Source organism: Brachionichthys hirsutus, chromosome 16 (assembly GCF_040956055.1).
Source record: "Brachionichthys hirsutus isolate HB-005 chromosome 16, CSIRO-AGI_Bhir_v1, whole genome shotgun sequence".
NCBI classification, from domain to species: Eukaryota; Metazoa; Chordata; class Actinopteri; order Lophiiformes; family Brachionichthyidae; genus Brachionichthys; species Brachionichthys hirsutus.
The window spans coordinates 9,177,554-9,196,808 of record NC_090912.1 but is presented as its reverse complement, the minus strand read 5'-3'; the positions used below and the strand labels follow the sequence as shown (position 1 = coordinate 9,196,808).

General features: G+C 44.0%; 2 protein-coding genes across 2 annotated transcripts; both read left to right on the top strand.

The window, feature by feature from the left end:
• Positions 1-67: 67 nt before the first annotated feature.
• colgalt1a (collagen beta(1-O)galactosyltransferase 1a) lies at positions 68-6,060 on the top strand (the record flags this gene model as incomplete). Its single annotated transcript, XM_068749851.1, has 12 exons — positions 68-291; positions 1,861-1,971; positions 2,084-2,201; positions 2,642-2,776; positions 2,870-3,074; positions 3,175-3,294; positions 3,668-3,744; positions 3,827-3,933; positions 4,027-4,159; positions 4,236-4,363; positions 4,468-4,674; positions 4,782-6,060. Coding segments are annotated over 12 exons (1,833 nt in total), but the record flags the coding sequence as incomplete, so codon positions are not given.
• A 1,190-nt stretch (positions 6,061-7,250) lies between these two features.
• On the top strand, positions 7,251-18,832 carry gmip (GEM interacting protein). Its single transcript, XM_068750267.1, has 21 exons — positions 7,251-7,296; positions 8,464-8,551; positions 8,976-9,054; positions 9,284-9,347; positions 11,179-11,304; positions 12,310-12,374; positions 12,479-12,586; positions 12,693-12,773; positions 13,020-13,181; positions 13,291-13,428; positions 13,855-14,045; positions 14,300-14,385; positions 14,466-14,528; positions 14,636-14,725; positions 14,811-14,953; positions 15,058-15,234; positions 15,361-15,498; positions 15,615-15,814; positions 15,925-16,249; positions 16,727-16,832; positions 17,777-18,832. The coding sequence occupies exons 1-21, from the start codon at positions 7,251-7,253 to the stop codon at positions 18,388-18,390; spliced, it is 3,090 nt and encodes a 1,029-aa protein (XP_068606368.1). The 3' UTR covers positions 18,391-18,832.
• Positions 18,833-19,255: the final 423 nt, after the last annotated feature.

Genomic DNA, 19,255 nt, shown 5'->3' with positions numbered 1-19,255 from the left:
TAATGACAAGAACTCTCCTCTAGCACCCGCTGCCATTCGCTTTTAATAAGTGTATATCCTTTAATTTATTGCCGCAATGGCCGGCCTCCTCGCCCCGCTGCTCCTCCTGCTCCTCTCCTGCTGCGTCCCTGCCCGGGGATACTTTGCGGAGGAGCGCTGGAGCCCCGAGTCTCCGCTCCTGGCTCCTCGGGTCCTCCTCGCCCTGGTCTGCAGGAACTCGGAGCACTCCCTGCCCTATTTCCTCGGGGCGATCGAGCGCCTCAATTACCCGAAGGACCGCATGGCTCTGTGGTAAGTTGTAAACGGAGCGGATCGAACCCCCGGGGTGATAAATAACGGCGGTCCGCGGTTTTTAGGTGGGAGGTGAACGCATCTGTTCCCGCAGTGGCCATTCATCTGTATACGTGGAGGGGAGGGGAGGGGACCGAGCTGTATGGTTTAACACGGGGAACGTGTATTAATACACTATTTTATTTTGTTGCTATTCCTTTCTCCTTCTTGCTCTCCATGTCTAGTGTGACGTCACCAGCCTCCACCTTTGTTGGGTTAGGGGTCAAAGGGCAAACTGCAAAGGGGTTAGTCAGAGAAAGTAAATCCACGTCTCCTCTTCAGCTCAGCAGCAGAAGAATATGAAGACATCTTTGTTTTAGCCTCGGTTCATCCTTTAAAATGAGAAAATGACACAGGACCACCTTGAATTGTTGCTATGCCACCTTTTTGTTGTTGGAACCCATAACCTACTGTCATTGCGTCTCATTCAACGTAATTTCTCAAGGCTGTGCTCAGATCTGTGACGTTCCGCATCTGTCTCAACGACGGCCTCCTTCCTCCGGCTGCACCGACGGAAACTTGGAGAGCTTCGCTCTTCGTTCAGCCTCTCAATGAACACGTTTCGCTTTACCGAAAGTGTCCTCTTTAGTTTAATTACTTTGTGTGCATACACGGCATGTTGGAGGTACCGTATTTGGACCGATCCTGTTTTGACATGTTTCTGCAGCCGCATCAGTCGACATCTGGAAAATGCAAACGGCTGCGAGATGATGTAAACACTGCATGGCCCGGGATTCTTAGCAGCAGTTCGACAGCGTGCTAAATCCCCAGAATCCAAATTGGCCAGAGCGTCAGTTTAAAATCAGCCTACGAGTCTCACGTTTCCGACTCTCCGGTGGCTCGACTGTCAGAAAGAACCATTCGTGGGTGTACGTCTAACGACGGGGTTCAAAAACGATGCCTCTAGCAAATGTTTGCTTGAGTCCAACATGAAGCGGAAGCTTCGGCGTCAGTCGAGGTTTTAGAGAATTCGGAAGGAGCTCTGCAGTGTTCTCACAGATCCATGTGAAATCCGTGAGGGGGGGGGGGGGGGTGGTTTGGCAGTCGGCCCCTCTGAGCAAACTCTGACTTAAGTGCAGCTGGTCTTTGTGCTGCAGGAAGAACTGTTGACCTACAATAAACTGGATCCCTCGTTTTCTTGATGACTCAAACATGAGCACCTGCTTTTGTTTCCTGCCGCCGCAGGGCCCCGGAAGTCAAATCTTTCTTATCAAAGGCGCTGTGTCTTCTCTAGAGTGTGAGATGCTGCCCTAAATTACATCAAGTTGGGCGTGCAAAGGTTTTAGTCCTGCAGCCAGTGAACTCGCGCGCACACACAAAACAAAAGTCGACAGAGGGCTTTTTGTTAAGCGGGTCGTTGGTGTCGTCTTTCAATTCTTGTCTGAGCTTGAACGCCGACCCGGTGGAAGTGCTGCAACCGCTGCCGTCGTTTCCCAATGCGATGGATTGCAGTTGCCGATAATGTTCGGCTCCCCTCGGGTTGACTCGCAGATCGGTTCTGATCCTTTTGCATGCGTTGCATATCGGCAGGGTGGCGACTGATCACAACAAAGACAACACCACGTTCCTGCTGCGCGACTGGCTCGTCAAGGTGCAGAAGCTTTACCACTACGTGGAGTGGAGGCCGAAAGAGGAGCCCAGGTTGGTGATTTGTTTCTTGACGCTCTGCTTGTTTTTGGTTTTTGTTTGTTTCCTGAAGAGCTCACGGAGCATGTAGGACCGTGTCTGACCGGTATCTAAATATCTCTTGTAGTTATTATGAGGACGAAGAAGGCCCAAAGCAGTGGACAGGCCTTCGTTATGAGCATGTTATGAAACTTCGGCAAGTCGCTCTAGATTCGGCTCGTGAGATGTGGGCCGACTACTTTCTGGTGGGTCAGAAACACTACTGTATGTATGTAACCATTCAGCCAATGCATCAGTCTTGATAATTATAATTCCAAGTTCAAAGTGCCTGAATGATTATAACTTAAGCACCAGAGAGGGTTGCTCTGTCCCTATAGGGCAGTCACAGAGCTTTACCTTAGAACGTGGCTCTGGTCACATTTCTATTTGTCTTCCCCAGCCCAGGCTGCAGCGCCAGGCTTTTCAGTGGGGGTATAATTTTTGAAGTAAAGTACTCGCAGGATTGCAATAATTGTGTTTTTGGAGACTTTCTCAACCTCGTTCTTTGAAAACTATCTTTTATAAATATAACAGAATTCTTTTTTTTGTCTGGATATGCCCGAGTCGGTTTCTTTTCTCGCCACGCATGCACATCATCGCCAGTTCCCAGATGTATTTTACAGCCTGTGCTCTCTGCCTGGTGTAGTTGGTAGACTGTGATAATCTCCTCACCAATCCGGACGTCCTCTGGAAACTCATGCAAGAGAATCGGACGATTATCGCTCCGATGCTTGAATCGCGTGCGGCGTACTCCAACTTCTGGTGTGGAATGACCTCGCAGGTACCGTGTTGGCCATTTGAGTTGGAGGTTTTGTTAAAGAACGGCCCCTAAATTCGCTCTCATTTCAAATGTCCAACATCCACTCTTCTCCAGGGTTACTATAAGCGCACACCCGCCTACATGCCCATAAGGAAGCAGGTGCGTAAGGGCTGTTTCGCCGTCTCCATGGTCCACTCCACCTTCCTTCTCGACCTCAGGAAGGAGGCGTCGAGGCATTTGGCCTTTCACCCTCCACACCCGGAGTACAACTGGGCTTTTGATGACATCATCGTTTTTGCCTTCTCTGCTCGGATGGCGGGTATTTTACAATTCACAATTTATAGCACTTTTGGCCTTTTACTTTTTGAAAGTAAACCTTTTAGATTGGAATAACATTTCCATTTTTCTGCTGTCTGCAGACGTCCAAATGTTTGTATGCAACAAGGAGACCTACGGTTACCTCCCTGTGCCGCTGCGGTCCCACAATACTTTGCAAGACGAAGCCGACAGCTTCAGGCACGCCCTGCTGGAGGTCGACGGTGAGGCGCCTGCATTCATCCTGACGTAGCCTGCATCTAACTCCCCTTTCCCCCCTCCTGCATTGAAGTCAGGCTTCTACTTCCTGCTGCTTTGTCCAATGAGTGCAGAGCCTGTTCAGTGGTGACTGTTCAGAATGTGCTGATTGGTTGCAGATTTTATCATCTAAAATGTGTCAAACTCTCTCGCTATAACCAGCACGGCTGAGCGAGGGTTAAGCCCCCCCCCCCCAGCAGCAATACACCCGACAACTATAACATAAATCAGATGACTTGCTTCTCAGGATGTGCTGACGCGTGATTCTTCCTAGCTTGCCTGATTTTCCAGACATAATTCCTACCATTTGTGCATCCATCTTCCCTTTCACCGTTGTAGTGCGAAACCCCCCCGTGCTGCATTCCACATACATTCATCCCCCTAGAAAGCAACCTGACAAAATGGGCTTTGATGAGGTGAGTACTGAGTGACCGAGTGCCTTCCACCTGCTCCTAGAACTCTGTGATTGCAGCGGCTCTCATTGTTGCCCATGCGCAGATCTTCATGATTAACCTGCAGAGGCGGGGCGACCGACGGGAGCGCATGTCGAGGGCTTTATACGAACAGGATATTGCATATAAGGTCGTCGTAGCTGTCGATGGAAAGTAAGTAATTCAGCGAGTTCTTAACGTTTATTATTGATTTATTGATTTATTCTGCCGTTTTTCCATTTCAATTTGTTCTTCTCTCTCCTTCAGTGCAATGAATATCAGTGAAGTCCACACCATGGGCATCCACATGCTGCCCAGCTACAGCGACCCCTATCATGGCCGCCCACTATCAAAAGGAGAGCTGGGGTGTTTCCTTTCTCACTATAACATTTGGAAAGAGGTGAGCTTCAGAAACCCAACTGGGCGGGCGGGGGGGGTGTGTAGGGATGTGTTGTTGACCCTGTGTCTGACCACAGATTGCTGAGCGACGCCTGCACACCTCCCTGGTGATCGAAGATGACCTTCGCTTCGAGATCTTCTTCAAACGGCGATTGATGAACTTGATGAGGGAAGTCGAGGATGAAGGGCTGGACTGGGATCTTATGTGAGTTTCTCCTTCTTTCATATTTTACACCTTCTTCTTCTTTTCTGTGTGTCCTGCGTGTTCAACTGCAACAAGTTTCTTTTTTTTTTCATTCTTTGTTCCAGTTACATCGGTCGAAAAAGAATGCAAGTGGATCATCCAGAGAAAGCCGTGCCTAATATACACAACCTAGTGGAAGCAGATTATTCGTATTGGACACTGGGTTATATGATGTCATTGGAAGGAGCGGAGAAGCTTCTAAAAGCAGAGCCGCTAAAGAAGGTTTTGCCAGTGGATGAATTCCTCCCTATAATGTACAATAAACACCCTGTGTAAGTATTTTCTCTACACAAGTACACAATCGTAATGAACGAATTTGCGCTCACAAGTCTAAACCTATTTTTTATTTTCTCCCCCCCCCCCCCCCCCCCCCCCGCAGTTCTGATTATATGGACGAGTTTGAAACTAGGGATCTGAAGGCCTTTTCAGCCGAGCCACTTCTAGTGTATCCGACTCACTACACAGGTGATCAAGGGTACATCAGCGACACGGAGACCTCCACAGTGTGGGACAATGACGAAGTCCATACAGACTGGGACAGAGCGCGCTCGAGGAAAACTCACGAGCAGGCCGAGATCAGCAGCGAGGCCCAGAACACGGATGTGCTTCAGTCGCCTTTGGACAGTACGGCACGGGACGAGCTATGAGAGGGATTGAAATGGTCCCTTAGATTTAGAGGTGCGCAGGACAAACCCGCTTTAATTCTTTCATTATGTTTCATCTTTAACACTTTTAACTTTTCATCACAGCACAAGGGGAATGTGTGACGTCAACGTCTGCAAAGAATTGAATGAATTCACAAAGGGATCAGCTGTCTCTTGTTTTTGTTTTTTTTAATCCTCCATTTATAGTTTTTAATTTATAAAGGCGCTAGACTTGCCATTTGGAATGGCATTTGCAGTACCCAACTTGTGTCTGTCGTACAGAAACGAGCCTATAATTAGCAAGGAATGCAGCCAGGGGTGGGCAAATTGACAGTTTCACGTCACGATTATTAATAGCGATCCCTCCTACGTGAACAGACCCAGAATAGAGACATCAAAACAGATGATTATACTTAGTGGACAAATTACTGCGTTGTGTGTGCATGTAATAAAAAAAAAAAGATGAGTTGTAGCTTGCAAGATGGCAATGAGACCAATACGCCGACGCATGTGTTTTAAAGCTGCAGGAGGTTAGAGAGCAAACATGAAAATGAGTACAGCTTCCAGGTCAAAGCGCTTGAATTGAACTGCTGTGAAAACACAAAATTTGGAATGCAGTAAAGTCACGTCAGGATTTTAAAAGCTGAATTAAAAAAGTAGACATTTGTGACACAGATTTTGCTGTGTGCCTGATCTGTGGAGGCTGAGGTCGTGCAGCATCCATGGGCTCAGTCCTTGCCTTTCATCCGCTGGTCTGCTCCCTCACTGTTTATTTCCATTTCCTGTCAAAGGGTTCTTCAATGGTGCTATATGGTAGCCAGATTGCCCAGTTTTTAAAGAAACGGTACAAAGGTCAAACGTCTTTCTCTGAAAGCGTGTCTGGTAAATATTCTGAGTGTTTATTAAATGCGATGGCCAAGTCTAAACATGTCGATGAAAACCATCGACATGTTCCTTAGTTCAATATTTTCTATTTGTACGCTTCCTTTTTTTTGTTGTGTTTTGATTATTCATTACCCAGATACTTGAAATAAAGTGTTGCCATAGTAACTAAACACAAAACATTTCCGGTCAGCTCAGTTTAACTCTAACAAAACAGTGTGTCATTCCTGTGTCTCTTAACAAAACACTTATCAGCGTATCCACTTCTTTGTTCTCCAAGTAAATCTGAATCAAATTAATTTTGGGGTAAGCAAGTCTTGACAACAGTCCCGTACAGAAGGCAAAAACATGGCGGTTGGGTCTTCTTACACCGCCATGTCTGCTGTGATAGCTGTTGTATTCAACCATGAAGCGTGTTCAAATGTTAATGGTGCATTTTGACAACAAGAAATACAGTTTTTTAAATATATGAAACAATGAAATTTACCATTTTCCTAGCATGCCTAGTGTAATCGATTTCCTGTGTTACTGCTGATAATGTAAAATATAACTTTTATTCTGTGGCCGGTAACATGATGGTACCATGAGACAAAATATAGGGGCAACGAGTTTGGACTTTATGACAGTAAATATTTCTGTATTAATTTTCCTTTATGCCTCATTTATATCTTCGATATACGGCAATAGCCTTTATACCTACCCTTCTGTTACTGTGACAGAGAAACACTGCCTGAGTGAGAAGTTTGTTCCTCTAGTACAGAATCTGAAATATTAATAGTAGATATCATCATAGGAGTCCTGAGGGTGTCATCGTTTCGCTGGTGCTACTTTCACTATCAGCCCAACAGTCACACATAACCAGACGCAGCAACAGCCATTAAATGCGTACCATCGATAGAAAGAATGATCAGATGAGGCTCATTGTGAGTGTTGTGCCTAAAATCTGTCATCTGTCCTAATGCATGCGAACTGACTTTGGACTTCAGTCGTTCTGACTCTGAGACAGCACAATTTTAAGCACGGGTGTACTTTCTATATGCCGTGTGTGGTGTCGTAACCTGGGTGGGGCCTGAAGTCGCAGAAAGATCCACTTCCTCTTCTCATGGTGGTGAAAACTTTGGCCAATCTCAATTCTACAAGAGAAACATCCCCTTCAGAGCGCAAACAGCAGTGAGGTTAAAGCTTCATTTAGTTTTTTTAGTTTGAGTTCCTGCACACATTGTTCTTTTGACACTTACAGTGTGATAAGAGTGTGACCTCAAGGGCAGATGATGTGTTAGCAGTGTCAGGAGGGTCTTGTGTCTGTGGTAATAGTGGAAGTAATGGAGGAAGATAAAGTACCAGCCGAGGATTCCTCTCAAGCCGCAGGTAAGAGCAAATCATTCAGCGAGAGGTAATAATGAGGAAGTACTGCTTCCGTATGCTTCATGTGAACAAATCTTTGTGGATTTATTTGATTTAATTTTTGAGAATGTATTGAAATGCATGGGTATTGTTGTTCTGTGTGCTAATTGTCAACTGGCCCGCAGTAATGTAAATGCCATTGTGACATGAGCCTTGCATGTAGGTGCATGCATGTGCTGCATGCACAATGTGCCCGGATATGCTCTGGTGCTTTGTTGCATCCTCCGAGTCAAAGACCGATCGTGAACTTCCTGAATGCTCTTTTTTGTGTTTGTGAATTATGTCCATCTTTAATCATCGCAAGACACGAACAGAAAATGTAAAGATCATTGACATTGGCAATCTATATTAGATCAGGCTCATCGTCAGGAATGTAATTTATCGTAACATTTTAAATATATGGATAGAGGAATATTTGAATCTAATTAAAATATAGTATTTTGGTGTTTAGCTCTATTGATTATCTCACATGCATCTTGCTGTAATTCTAATTCTAAAACAAGGACTCTCATGTTGATTATAGGACGACACCAATCGTAAGCAGGATGTGGTTGACCAAAATGGGGAGGGAGAGAGAGAGCGAGAGAGAGAGCGAGAGAGAGAGAGAGAGAGATAGAGATTCTTTCTTCTTCTTTTTTTTCATTTGGATATGCCCCATGGTGAAAAATCAGTTAAATGGTGGGAGTACAAGAATGCAAGCTTTTTTAAACACCACAGTCTTCTTTCTCATTCCATGTTCATTTGCATTCAAGATGTTCTCACAAATGTGAGAATACTTTGAGCTTCTTTATCGATTGTCTTTTTAGAACATTCATTCATCTTGATGTTTGTTTTTCATGTATTCTCTTAGACTATATTGCTATTTTGTACATTAGACACTTTTCTGATGTCTTTTTGTTGTGCAGCTATAAAATAATTCTGAATTAAAATCATATACCTACTGCACATCACAGGTGACCACTTGGCATCAGTACGGGCATTAAATTATTTATTCCGCATCCTAATATGCATCTTCCTATTTTTAATAAACAAGTAGAATCTTTTAAAATTATCTTAAGTCTGCTTGAACTTCTTGCTCCTTTTTTTCTGAAAAAATGCTGAATATTTGAAGGTCACCATTTCTCATTTCAGATGTGAAGGTGCATCTTAAATCTGAAACCAAGAGATACAGTGAAATCCTCAGGGATTTTGATAATCTTGATTTATCGTTATTCTCTACGTAAGTACTGCACCCTTCCAAACGGCACAGCCACGTGTTCATTTTGTCTCCTGCATTGATCCACTTGCCCACTTTGACCTGAATACTGTGGCCGGAAATGCAGGGAGTAGTGGAAGCATCCTTCAAAGACACTGTCAGGCAGATTTGTATAGGAATCCCGACCGGATTGACCTGTTCAAATATATTTGTAAGATCAAAGTCAAAATCCATAAACCTCAATATATTTTTAAATCACACTTCCCTTAATTTCTTTGAAGCTGTGTTAATCTAATGGGTTTGTCGAGTATAGGGTTGCAGATTGCATTTAGTGTGTTGCTTACATCTGTCTTGCAACTGTGTATATAGCCATGTAGCTGCAGGCCATTGTAATGCTTGTATATGAACTCCTTTTAGGTCATTCTTAATACACTCTTTCTGTCTTCAGGACAGGGGAGGATCTGCTGGCAGATATTGATTCACAGTCCATTCCAGAAACTATCTCTGCAGAGCGGTGTGATGCTTCTGTAAGCAATAAATACCTCATATTAAAAATCATTCAAGCATTATGTTTGCTGTTGTGTGTTTGAAGCATGGAATATGCTGCTTGAAAAACACACTTTTTCAAAAACAACATTGATTTATGCCTGTGTGTTGATTATACTGTAAAAAAAAAAATACTTAAAAAATGTTGTTTGCATGTTTTGGAGTCAGATTTTTTTTACAGTATAAGTAAATATTTTTTTCCCCCAACAGTGTGAAGATAAGTTTTATCCACAGAGATGTACTGAAGCCAGTGATGTGGATGGGAACCAATCAGGTACGATTACTATGAGAAGGGTAAACATCTTGTTTAATGAGCTATCATAGACCACCCTGCCTTTGATACCGGATCATTAGTAATGATGTGCTGGAGATCTATGCTGTCAGGATCCGATTCAATCTTTCGATGTTTTCTTACAATTGGCCATGATTTGCCTTGTTGTAATGCGCTTAGGATAAAGGGAGAGGATTACAGCAGGAGGCAGCTGCTCTCAGACAGAAAGGAAAGGCAGGGTGATGTACAGAAAAAGGAGGCTGCTGCAGTCGTTGCATGTAAAGTGTATTGGCAATAGAATAAAAACTGCCAACACAAAAGGAAAGCGAGAAGAAAAAAGGCATGTATTTGAACAAGTCAAACTGCAAGTCACAGCTTGAGAAATGCAACCCTGAATCATGTTAAAAGGATACAGTGGACAGTGGCGTGTAGTTAAAATCAAAATAACTTGTAACAACTTATTGTAGAAATGTCTTTTAAATGCCTTCTTTTGAATTCAAGACAATTTATCTGGTGCCACTGTGATTTATTTTTAAATGTAAGAAATGCTATCACGCTTCTGGAGGTCCATTATTTTGTGTACTAGAATACAGTCTGCCCATAAACACTCCTCCCACTAGTCCTCTCACCAGGAGGTAAACCTTGCTCAATGTGCTTCCAAAGTCTGTCACTCCACAATCTGGACCTGACGAGGATAATCTCCAATCCGAGTGAAGGAGGCCATACCCACGGCACCGCACATAATCTGCTCGGAGGCTGATGTCTGAACATTCCCGGAGCTCTCCCGAAAATGAAACAGGGAAAGGAGGCTAAAAGAAGACAATCTTGGCAGAGAATCCGGCCAAAGCGACGCGATTCTTCTGGAACAGTCTATTCTTTATTGTGGATTTTGATTGAAGATTGTCTGCTTGGATTGTACGCTACCACGGCCTGATTTGGAATCTCTGCAAACAAACGAAGAACAGAATAAAGTCTGCACGCCTGATCGACGACCTTTCACTCTTTCTAGTAGCATGTGCTCGCTCAGATAAAATAGATGAATACGTGGAACGGCACTTCGATCAGAAGAAGTGAAAGTTACTGAGTTGCATCTGTGCTGCAGCACTATAATCTCAGGAGGAGAGCAAGATGTATCCTAACAGATTTTGACATCCTTTCTGCATGAAGCGTGCACTGGCGTCGGCAACATTTTAAGGCCATATGATTGTCTCACACATACATTATCTGTCCTGCGTTGGTGTGACTCAGGAAAAGCCCGAGTGTGATTTCATACCATTGCTCGGCATGCATGACCAAAGCAGCGCAGTAACATGATGTCTGATGTTGCACAAGGACGCTGAGCAGTGCTGATGTTCCTGCTAGCACAGCACGACTTCGTAGGTGACTGGAAGTCAACAGGTGTGAGAGGGAGTGGCCAGGCAGAGAGAGGAAGAGGGAAGAGGAGGGAAGTAAAATAGTTAAAACCGTTTCTCTTTGGGTATATATAAATATATGCATCCATTGTTCATACAGACGAGAGAAACGGAGAGTCTGCTGAAGCTTGCCTTCATTCTGAGGATCAGCTGCGACTTGTCAAAGACTGTCATTGTTTCCTGTTTTGGGTTTGTGTCAACTTTTTAAATTAACATGGGATATTCTTTTTTATACTTTTCATCTTGTCTGAAAAATATAGCAGCTGTCAGGCCGCTGCTCGAGGGCAGCTTGCGTTTCTGTGACACCAACTGAGTCCTGCAGGAGGGACATGCTCCCGGGGGGGCAATAGCCCACTGTGCAATCCCTGGGTACAGCTCCACTTCTCTGGAGCCTGCAGTGACACTGATGTACTCCCTCTCAGCCCAGGAAGCAGATATGGCCCTCTGCCGCTGTGAGGACGGAGTGGAGACGGCGCTGCAGTACACAAAGATGTGGTGCCGCTATGCCAAAGACCTCCTGGCCTGGATGGAGAAGAGAATCAGCCTGGGTAAGTGTGCATGTGGCGGTGAAAAGCAAACAGAAGTGCAGCATGCAAATGTTTGTCATATCTGTGGTGCCTTTGTTCAAGGCATTAGTGCCTGTCAGGTTCAGTTTGAATGTAACCTACGTATAAAAGAAGATATAGAAATAGTGCGTAGAATATAGAAAATACCTTTTCTACAATGGATAATCTAGTTCAAGATTCTTTTATTCACTGTGCAAAATGCAATTACTGCTCTTTGAAGTGTATGTATATTTGTATCTTGTATACAAAGATGTAAAGTATTGTAAGTGATATACAGGATTGCTCAGTTTGTTGCTACAGATTACTATACTACACATTTCCAAAACTATTTGATAACTTGTGTTTAATTCAGACGTCACCGGGCCTTAGGAGGCCAGAGCCACTTCATATCCTCCATCAGTAAGGAAACAGTACTCGAGGCATGTCAGATGGTTGACTAACCTGCTACAACATGTCCTGACTATGTTATTTCACTGCGAGAGTATCTTCATTTGGCGAAGTCAGCTCAGTTCACACTGAGATTCCGGATTAGAGGGAAGATTAGCAGGGCAAGCAGAGTAACAAGGAAGACAGAGTGTCTTTGAAATAGACAGTGATTACAGACTTCACCGGTTCCTGGTGTCCAGACTGAGATACAAATCCTCCATTGAGCAGCTGATTGGTTAATGATGGAACCACTCAGCCCCGAAACAATTTGGTTGATATATAGTAAAGCAGAAAAATGCACTGTCCATTCATAAAGAAACCTGCTACAACTTTCAGTGGGATTATCAGTTGTGATTCATTATACTAGTGTAACGACAGAGTCTGAGTTCCTCTTCCATTGTAATTCTTGTTAGTGCCAGCAGCAGACAGCTTCATGCTGCAGGGGGATAGAGCTTTACGTGACATCCCTCAAAATTCAGACCAATTCAGCTCGTCTTATGCAGAATCGTGTCGGCGTTACAAGTTGAAGAAAAAAACTCAGTGAACATTTCATGTTGACAGAACAAGAATTTGCGAAAAATGTGATCAAAACAGCTGAAGGCGCCAAACCCAACGTGGTGCAACAGGTACAGTTGTGTTTACGTTGACTATCACAATGTGTAGCAGAGTGGTGGGTTTTTCTTTTTCTTGCACCAGATTTGTGCTTTTAACACGTCATCCATCTTTGCAGGAAATGATGCCACTGCAGTACATCTACACAATGGCACTGGAGCAAGACATCAAGAACAGCGCGGCCTCCAGGAAGACTTCAGAGCTGCTTCATAACCGCTGTTACCAGGTATAGAAGTCCACTCGTGCATGCAGAAAAGTTTTAGTAAAGCCTTTTTTTATTATCTAGTATGTAGCCACGGGGCTGCGTTTAATACTGCATCACTGTCTCGAAGGCCTTGACTGCCAAGAAAAATGAGATCGACAAATGGCGCAGAGAATTTAAGGAGCAGTGGGCAAGAGAACAAAGGAGGATGGTGAGGAATTAGGAATCTTGTTTATGACATAATTTGAGTTCAGGTTATTGGACTGTCAAAACGCCTTTTCTCAAATGTAATCCATTCTGACTAGATGCCTGGATAAGCATTGGAATCACAATAATTCCATCCTATGAAAGAAGGATTTGTCTGTTAAAACCTTGTTGACACTTGCTTTAAACATATTTGACTGCGACTGGATCACGCAGGAAAAGCAATCTGTGTATCCCCTTCGTTTATCCTCAGAGCGAATCAGTGACAGCTTTGAAAAAGGCTCGCCAGCAATACTTCCAGCGCCGTGATGAACTTGAAAAGGCCAAAGCAGTGACTGCTAAAGCTGTGGATGACACAGCGGGAATCAAAACACTGGATAGGAGGCGAAAGTCCAAAGATGATGCCCGGAGTAAGGTGAATGAAATTCAGTTCTAGTACAGAATAAATGTCCACAAAAATACAGTGTCAGACAAAGGACAAAGATTTGTGGTGATTCAGCAGCGCTCGTGTCCATCTCCTCCAGGTGGCGGAGGCAGAGCATCACTACAAACAGTGTGTGAGCGATGCCAAGATCCAGCAGGAAGAGTTAGTGAAGGTCAAAGAGAGAATAATCTCCCACATTCGTAAGCTCATCTGTCAGGGAGACACTGTGCTGAAGGAGGTTTGTATGAAATTGAGACGCCTGTCTTCTTGTCAGCTTGCTTTTGGAAAGCTGTTCACAATAATACTCTACAATGTTACGTGGTTAAACCTGGTTGTGGTATATTTTTCTTTCTTTTTTTTCATTAAATGTCCATTTATACGTTTATAGCGTGTCAGGTTTAGGGATGCATTTCCTTTTGTGTAACACAACACACACAGTTATTAAACCATAGCTTCAGTTCTACTTCTGCACACGAACACAAATGCCTGTGTTTTCTTGAATATAATCATTTGCTAAAGCAGCATTGTATGCTCCGCACCAGATTCACACTGCTGACAAATTGGGTCTTTGAAATGTGTATTTCACTGACACCACGACCTTTTGATAGAAAGCAGAGTAGCATCACTGCCCGATCTCTCTCATCGCTTCTCTCTTCCGCATCAGGCAACAGTCAACATGTTTTACTACCAGCGCCAGCAGACAGAGGCCGTTCCCCTCGGCTATCACAACCTGGAGATGACATGCAGGTCTCTGGAGCCCGGGGAGCCATACCTCCTCTACATCCTCAGCAGGCGTCGCCGCGAACGCCCCCTCCAAGACTTTACCTTCCAGGAGTACACTCCTCAGGAAAAGGGGTATGGTAAACTGCTGTTTTGGATGCCGCTTGTTCTCAGTGTTTGGTTTTGTTTAAATAGACAATTAAAATCCAAATGGTGATCATCTATGCAAAATAAAAGCAAGAAGCTGTTGGCTCAAGCAGTGAATCGTTTGCATTTGCTGAGATCATTTAGCAAAGGGATTTTAAATGGGATGAAAGCAGATGAATTGTTTGACATGCGCTGCGTCTTAACTTATTAAAATGAATGCCACTCTGCTTTTTGTTGGACAGCTACAAACGGAAAAACAACATTCTCAGCCCGGTTCAGGACTCTTCTGCGACAGATGATAACGCTTACAGACGAACAAGTGATGCCAGTGAGGACGCCGCGTGATCACGCTATCTACATACAGTGTTTAATCGACTTTCCTTACTTTCAGCTATTCTTATGTTTTAGGAAAACAAGGTTACAGTGATGGCGAGAGCATTGGAGGCAGTCTGGAGTCTCTGTCCAGCCCCGGTAAGCATGAGCCTCCTTGTTCTTTCATTCTCATATGAAACTAAAGCAAAAGATGCACATATCCGATATCCCCTCTGCTCCTGCTTTATGCAAATGCACAACTGAAGCTCACACTAATAGGATGCTGCCTAAAACCGCATCCACTTTGACGGTGTCGTCCGACGACCTGGACGACCGTGACGTTGCGTCAGAATCGGGTAGATGGTTTCCCCCTATTAATGCTGTGTATTAATTTCATGTCCTCGTTATTCAACATTCATCCTTATTCGTCCTCTCCAACAGAATACATTGACGGCCAGCCGGTCAAAGTGCGCACATTTTCACGAGCTGCCCTGACGCACCGACTCAAGAAGATGAAGAGCAAAATGGTTAAATGCAAGCACTGCGACAACTACATTGTCGTCACTGGGGTCGAATGTGAGGAGGTGGGGGTCCAGAAAAGGAGCTTTTAGACAGTAACCGTGCATTTTGAGGTCACCAATCATGCAAAGTAAGATTCATAATGTCCTCTGTCCTGTTCCTGTTCCAGTGTGGGCTGGCTTTGCACAGGAAGTGTATGGAAGTTTGTCAACTGGAGTGTGAGCACAGGAGGGGTACAGTGTTTGGAGTCGATCTCTCTCTGCTGCAACGCGACAGGCCAGATGAGGTTCCCTTCGTCGTGCGGAGCTGCACTTCTGAGATTGAGCGTCGTGCTCTTTCTGTTCAGGTATTTATTCATTTATATTTTATTGTATTTTTGGGGGGGTCATTCCAGGTGGCTGAAAAGTAGAAAAACAGAAATGGGTCTCATCTGTGGTCTGACATCTCTTTGTCGCTGCTGCTTTTCCTTCAGGGTGTTTATCGTGTCAGTGGTTCCAAGACTCGCATCCAGAAGCTCTGCCAGGCTTTTGAGACACAGAAGGAGCAGGTGGACCTGTCCGACCTCTCACCGCACGACATCACCTCCATCCTAAAACACTTCTTCAAGGAGGTACAGGAATGGTTTACCAAATCAGCCACAATGGAGGCATCAGGGCGATTTTAAATTGTGCTATATTCTCTTTGTGATATATCCGTCTAAATTTTATTAACCTCTCTCTGTCCTAGCTCCCAGAGCCCCTTCTTACTTTTGACCTGTACAGTTCTTTCATCATTATGGGAAAGACTATTCAGCACTTGGGTGAAAGGGAGCAATTACCAGACACTAATGAGACAAAGGACATCATGCACAATCTAAAGGTGCTACTGCAAAGGCTCCCGTCCCATTGCTACAGCACCTTGCAGCACCTGATGTCTCACCTGCAAAAGTAAGCATGCAGCCGGGTTGCACACATTGCTGGCTGCATTTTACCCAGTCTTCCCAGAAGATTTTTCTTTAATCTTCTTTTGTATTTGATCTGCTTTATGTGTTTTGCAGAGTGTCAGATAATGAAGACAATAAGATGTGTCCTAGCAATTTGGGTATTGTGTTTGGCCCGACACTGTTGCGCCCTCCAGTGTCTACAGATATGCCTACGATTGCTTTGCTGGAGACCAGTTACCAGGCTGCACTTGTTGAGTTCCTCATCAGGCACCATGACAACGTTTTTGGCCTTCAGCGAAGATCGAGCATGCCCCTTCCCCCTGCCCCTACTGCACCACTTCCAAATACCCCTCCTAGAGCTTCCTGTGCACTAGATGGGGAGGTTTGCGCCAGCCCGGAACATGAAACCTCCTCCAGAGAGCGTCCGCGCTCGTTAGAAGTAAGTAACTGCAGTCACAAAACTGTCAGCTCAAACAGGTGAGTAGCAGAGGAAGCTGCAGCTGCCTGATCGGGGGGGTTGCTTGGCCTGTCTGTACGCCCTCTTTGCTTAAAGCAGAGCTGCTTTCCTGTCTGATTAAGCTGAAAGACTTTGCACCTGGCACCTTAATCTCACATTCACCCCGTCAGGATTAACACACATTGGGTTAGCTCCTTCACCTCAACTGGATTTTACCCTGCTTTACATTTCTGTATTGAGTTTCTCAGGGGACGGCCATAACGTGTTGCTTCAGGTGGTTGGAAAGGGGGCTAAAATTGCAAACCATTTAGTCTTAGCATTTTTTTAATTTTTTTTTGTGGCCTCCTCCATATAGGACTCCCTGTCACGTACCGAAGCGTCAGAATACTTCAGAATTAGACCTGGCATATACAGTATAGGTACTTTTGGAAATGCACAACCCAACTTCTGTTATTCCAGCAGAGTCGAACGTTCAAGAGAGAGTCAAGCGAGGGTTATATATCTGACAAGTCATCGTCCAATGAGGCAGTGGACCAGCTCAGCTCTGAAGCCAATGAGAGAGCAGGTAGGCAACGCTTTAGAGCAGTTCCTGACTTTAAAAGGTTCACGAGTTAACGATAGAGTTAGTTTTCCGTGTTGATGAGTAACGTAGTTTATGGGGTTTATTTAGTTATAGATTATTGTGTAAACTGGGATTAATGTTGAAGAACATTAGTGCACATATATTTTACGTTATTTCCTGCAGACTGGTGTTTTGTATAGCTCTCCGTCGCTCTGTCTTACGAAACGCCAGTGAACAGTTTTTTTGCTCACTTTACACATTTCCTGTAGCTATTTTTAGGAACGAGCCTTTTGTCTTTCTGCGTTGAAGCCATTTTCTATTCAACTGCGGTCAGATTGCTTAGCTGTTCATGCCTGTTGTTCATCTTGTCAGAGGAGACATTTCTCAGTTTCCTTTGTTCAACAAATGTTAAAATAATGCTATTTTGCTTTTGCTGATATGGATGTGTGCGGTTTCCTCCCTTCTTTGCCTGCTTTTCTCTGTGGCTACAACAATGAACAGCTTCAAGGCCCTGATTACAACTGAGAACATGGATTTAGGCATCTTAAATGCTGATTAATTTAATTATTTTACATTTCAGGTTCAAATTAGTGTAGGAATATTGTTCCAATCTGAAATGTAGAATATATCTTTATTGTCGTTAAAAAAAATGCTACAAAATTGCAAAGTTAGCCTTATGTTTTAATGTTTTCAGTCAGGGTACTACTGATTATTACCAATTTCGTTTCACAAAATTATGCAATGTGAAAGTTTATTGGAAATCAATAAATAGCATATGTTGATCATATCTGAGGGTCTAAAGACAGCGGAAGTTGTGTGTACACAGAATGTACATCCCCGTGAGAAAATATTTAAATATGTTGTGATTTTGGACTATAAAAAAATAACATTGATTGACTGACTGACTGATTGATTGATTGATGCTTATCCTCCTTCTTCCACATCAGTCCTGGCTATAACCGGGGTGTCGGACGATCCTCTTTCTCTCCTGGGGGGTGAACCGTGCTTGGATTTGGAGACCCAGCCGCACTATCGCTTCACCAGGCAGCCCGTGAAGTATTACCGGCATCATAACCCAGGAGCACGGCTCCCCAAACCGGGATGTGTAGTCAGACCGCCTGCAGCCCCAGCGAGGGGAGGTCTGGAGAGTCCGGACAGCAGCCACAGTTCCTCTCCAGAACAAGAGATGAAAAGACTTTACCAAAACTTACTGCAGTGTGAGAAAACACAACAGGCCCACCAGGACACCGTTGCCAGTATCAGTAAAGCTGACATCCCACCGAGCCCCCGGGAGGTTGTGGAATACATGCTGGGACTGGATGCACCGTTGGTATCAGGTGTACTTTCACCATCAACCTGTATAACACAGGAGCTGATGGCTGGGTGTCAAGCCAGCCAAATCGTGCAGATGAGCAGCGACAGACAGAGTTCTGCCCACGTGCGCACCCTGTGTCAGTCTCTGCCCGTCGAGCGCCACCAGCCCTCCCCAGCCCAGATTGTCCTGTCCGGCTTGAAGTTGAAACGCAGTCAATCAGGGAAGGATGAGCAGCTCTTTGTTTGAGATTATAACCCCCAAGATACTTTGCTGTAATGAATTCACACACATATACTGGGAGACATTAAGTCACTGATAGCGCTTTGAGTGTAACGACTATGATTAAGCAGTTTTTCTGATTGAAATGCTCCCAGATTTCAGACAAACATCCATATATCCATTTTCTTGTAGATCACAAGGTACAGAAAAATATGTTGCCTGGAAATTAACAATTTAAATTTCATTTAATTATTATTTCTGTAATGTTTCAAACTCCTATTTGAGGAAGTACAGATTGAAAATATGGGCCTGGTGCTAGTTTGGTTTATAATGTTGACCTGTTGACTATCCAGGTGTGTAAAACTGTAAAACACAAATGGAATCAAGTCATGTATTTTTTTTAGATAAATTGTTAAATATTTGTTGTTGTTGTTTTTGTCCTGAGATGGATAATATGTGGCGCGTAAAGACAAGCTTTGATGAAGTGAAGTTGCGTTTTCACTGTTTTTGTTCATGCACTTTTCCTCTTTTAACACAGGGGGGCATTCGTCTCCCAGTGTGCGGGGAAAACGTGCTCGAAACAATAGCGGAGAGGCAATAAACCACATACTGTACTTCTAATTACAACAATGGTTTGAAATGTCACTTCTTATTTTTCCATTTAAGCCTCTTTTATTTATTCTGGTGTCTGTTTCATTTTAGAGTGTCGAGGCGTAGAAAGTGCAATGGCAATAATATTTTCTATATGCTGCATGTACAGCTGTAGAATTATGATTGCTGCTGTCATCTTCATTTGCCTTTGTTCTTTTACCAGAATAAGACAAGACAATCGTAAAATGAAATGCTATCATCATAATAAACATTTTTCCATGTAGAATTAATGAGGGGGGGG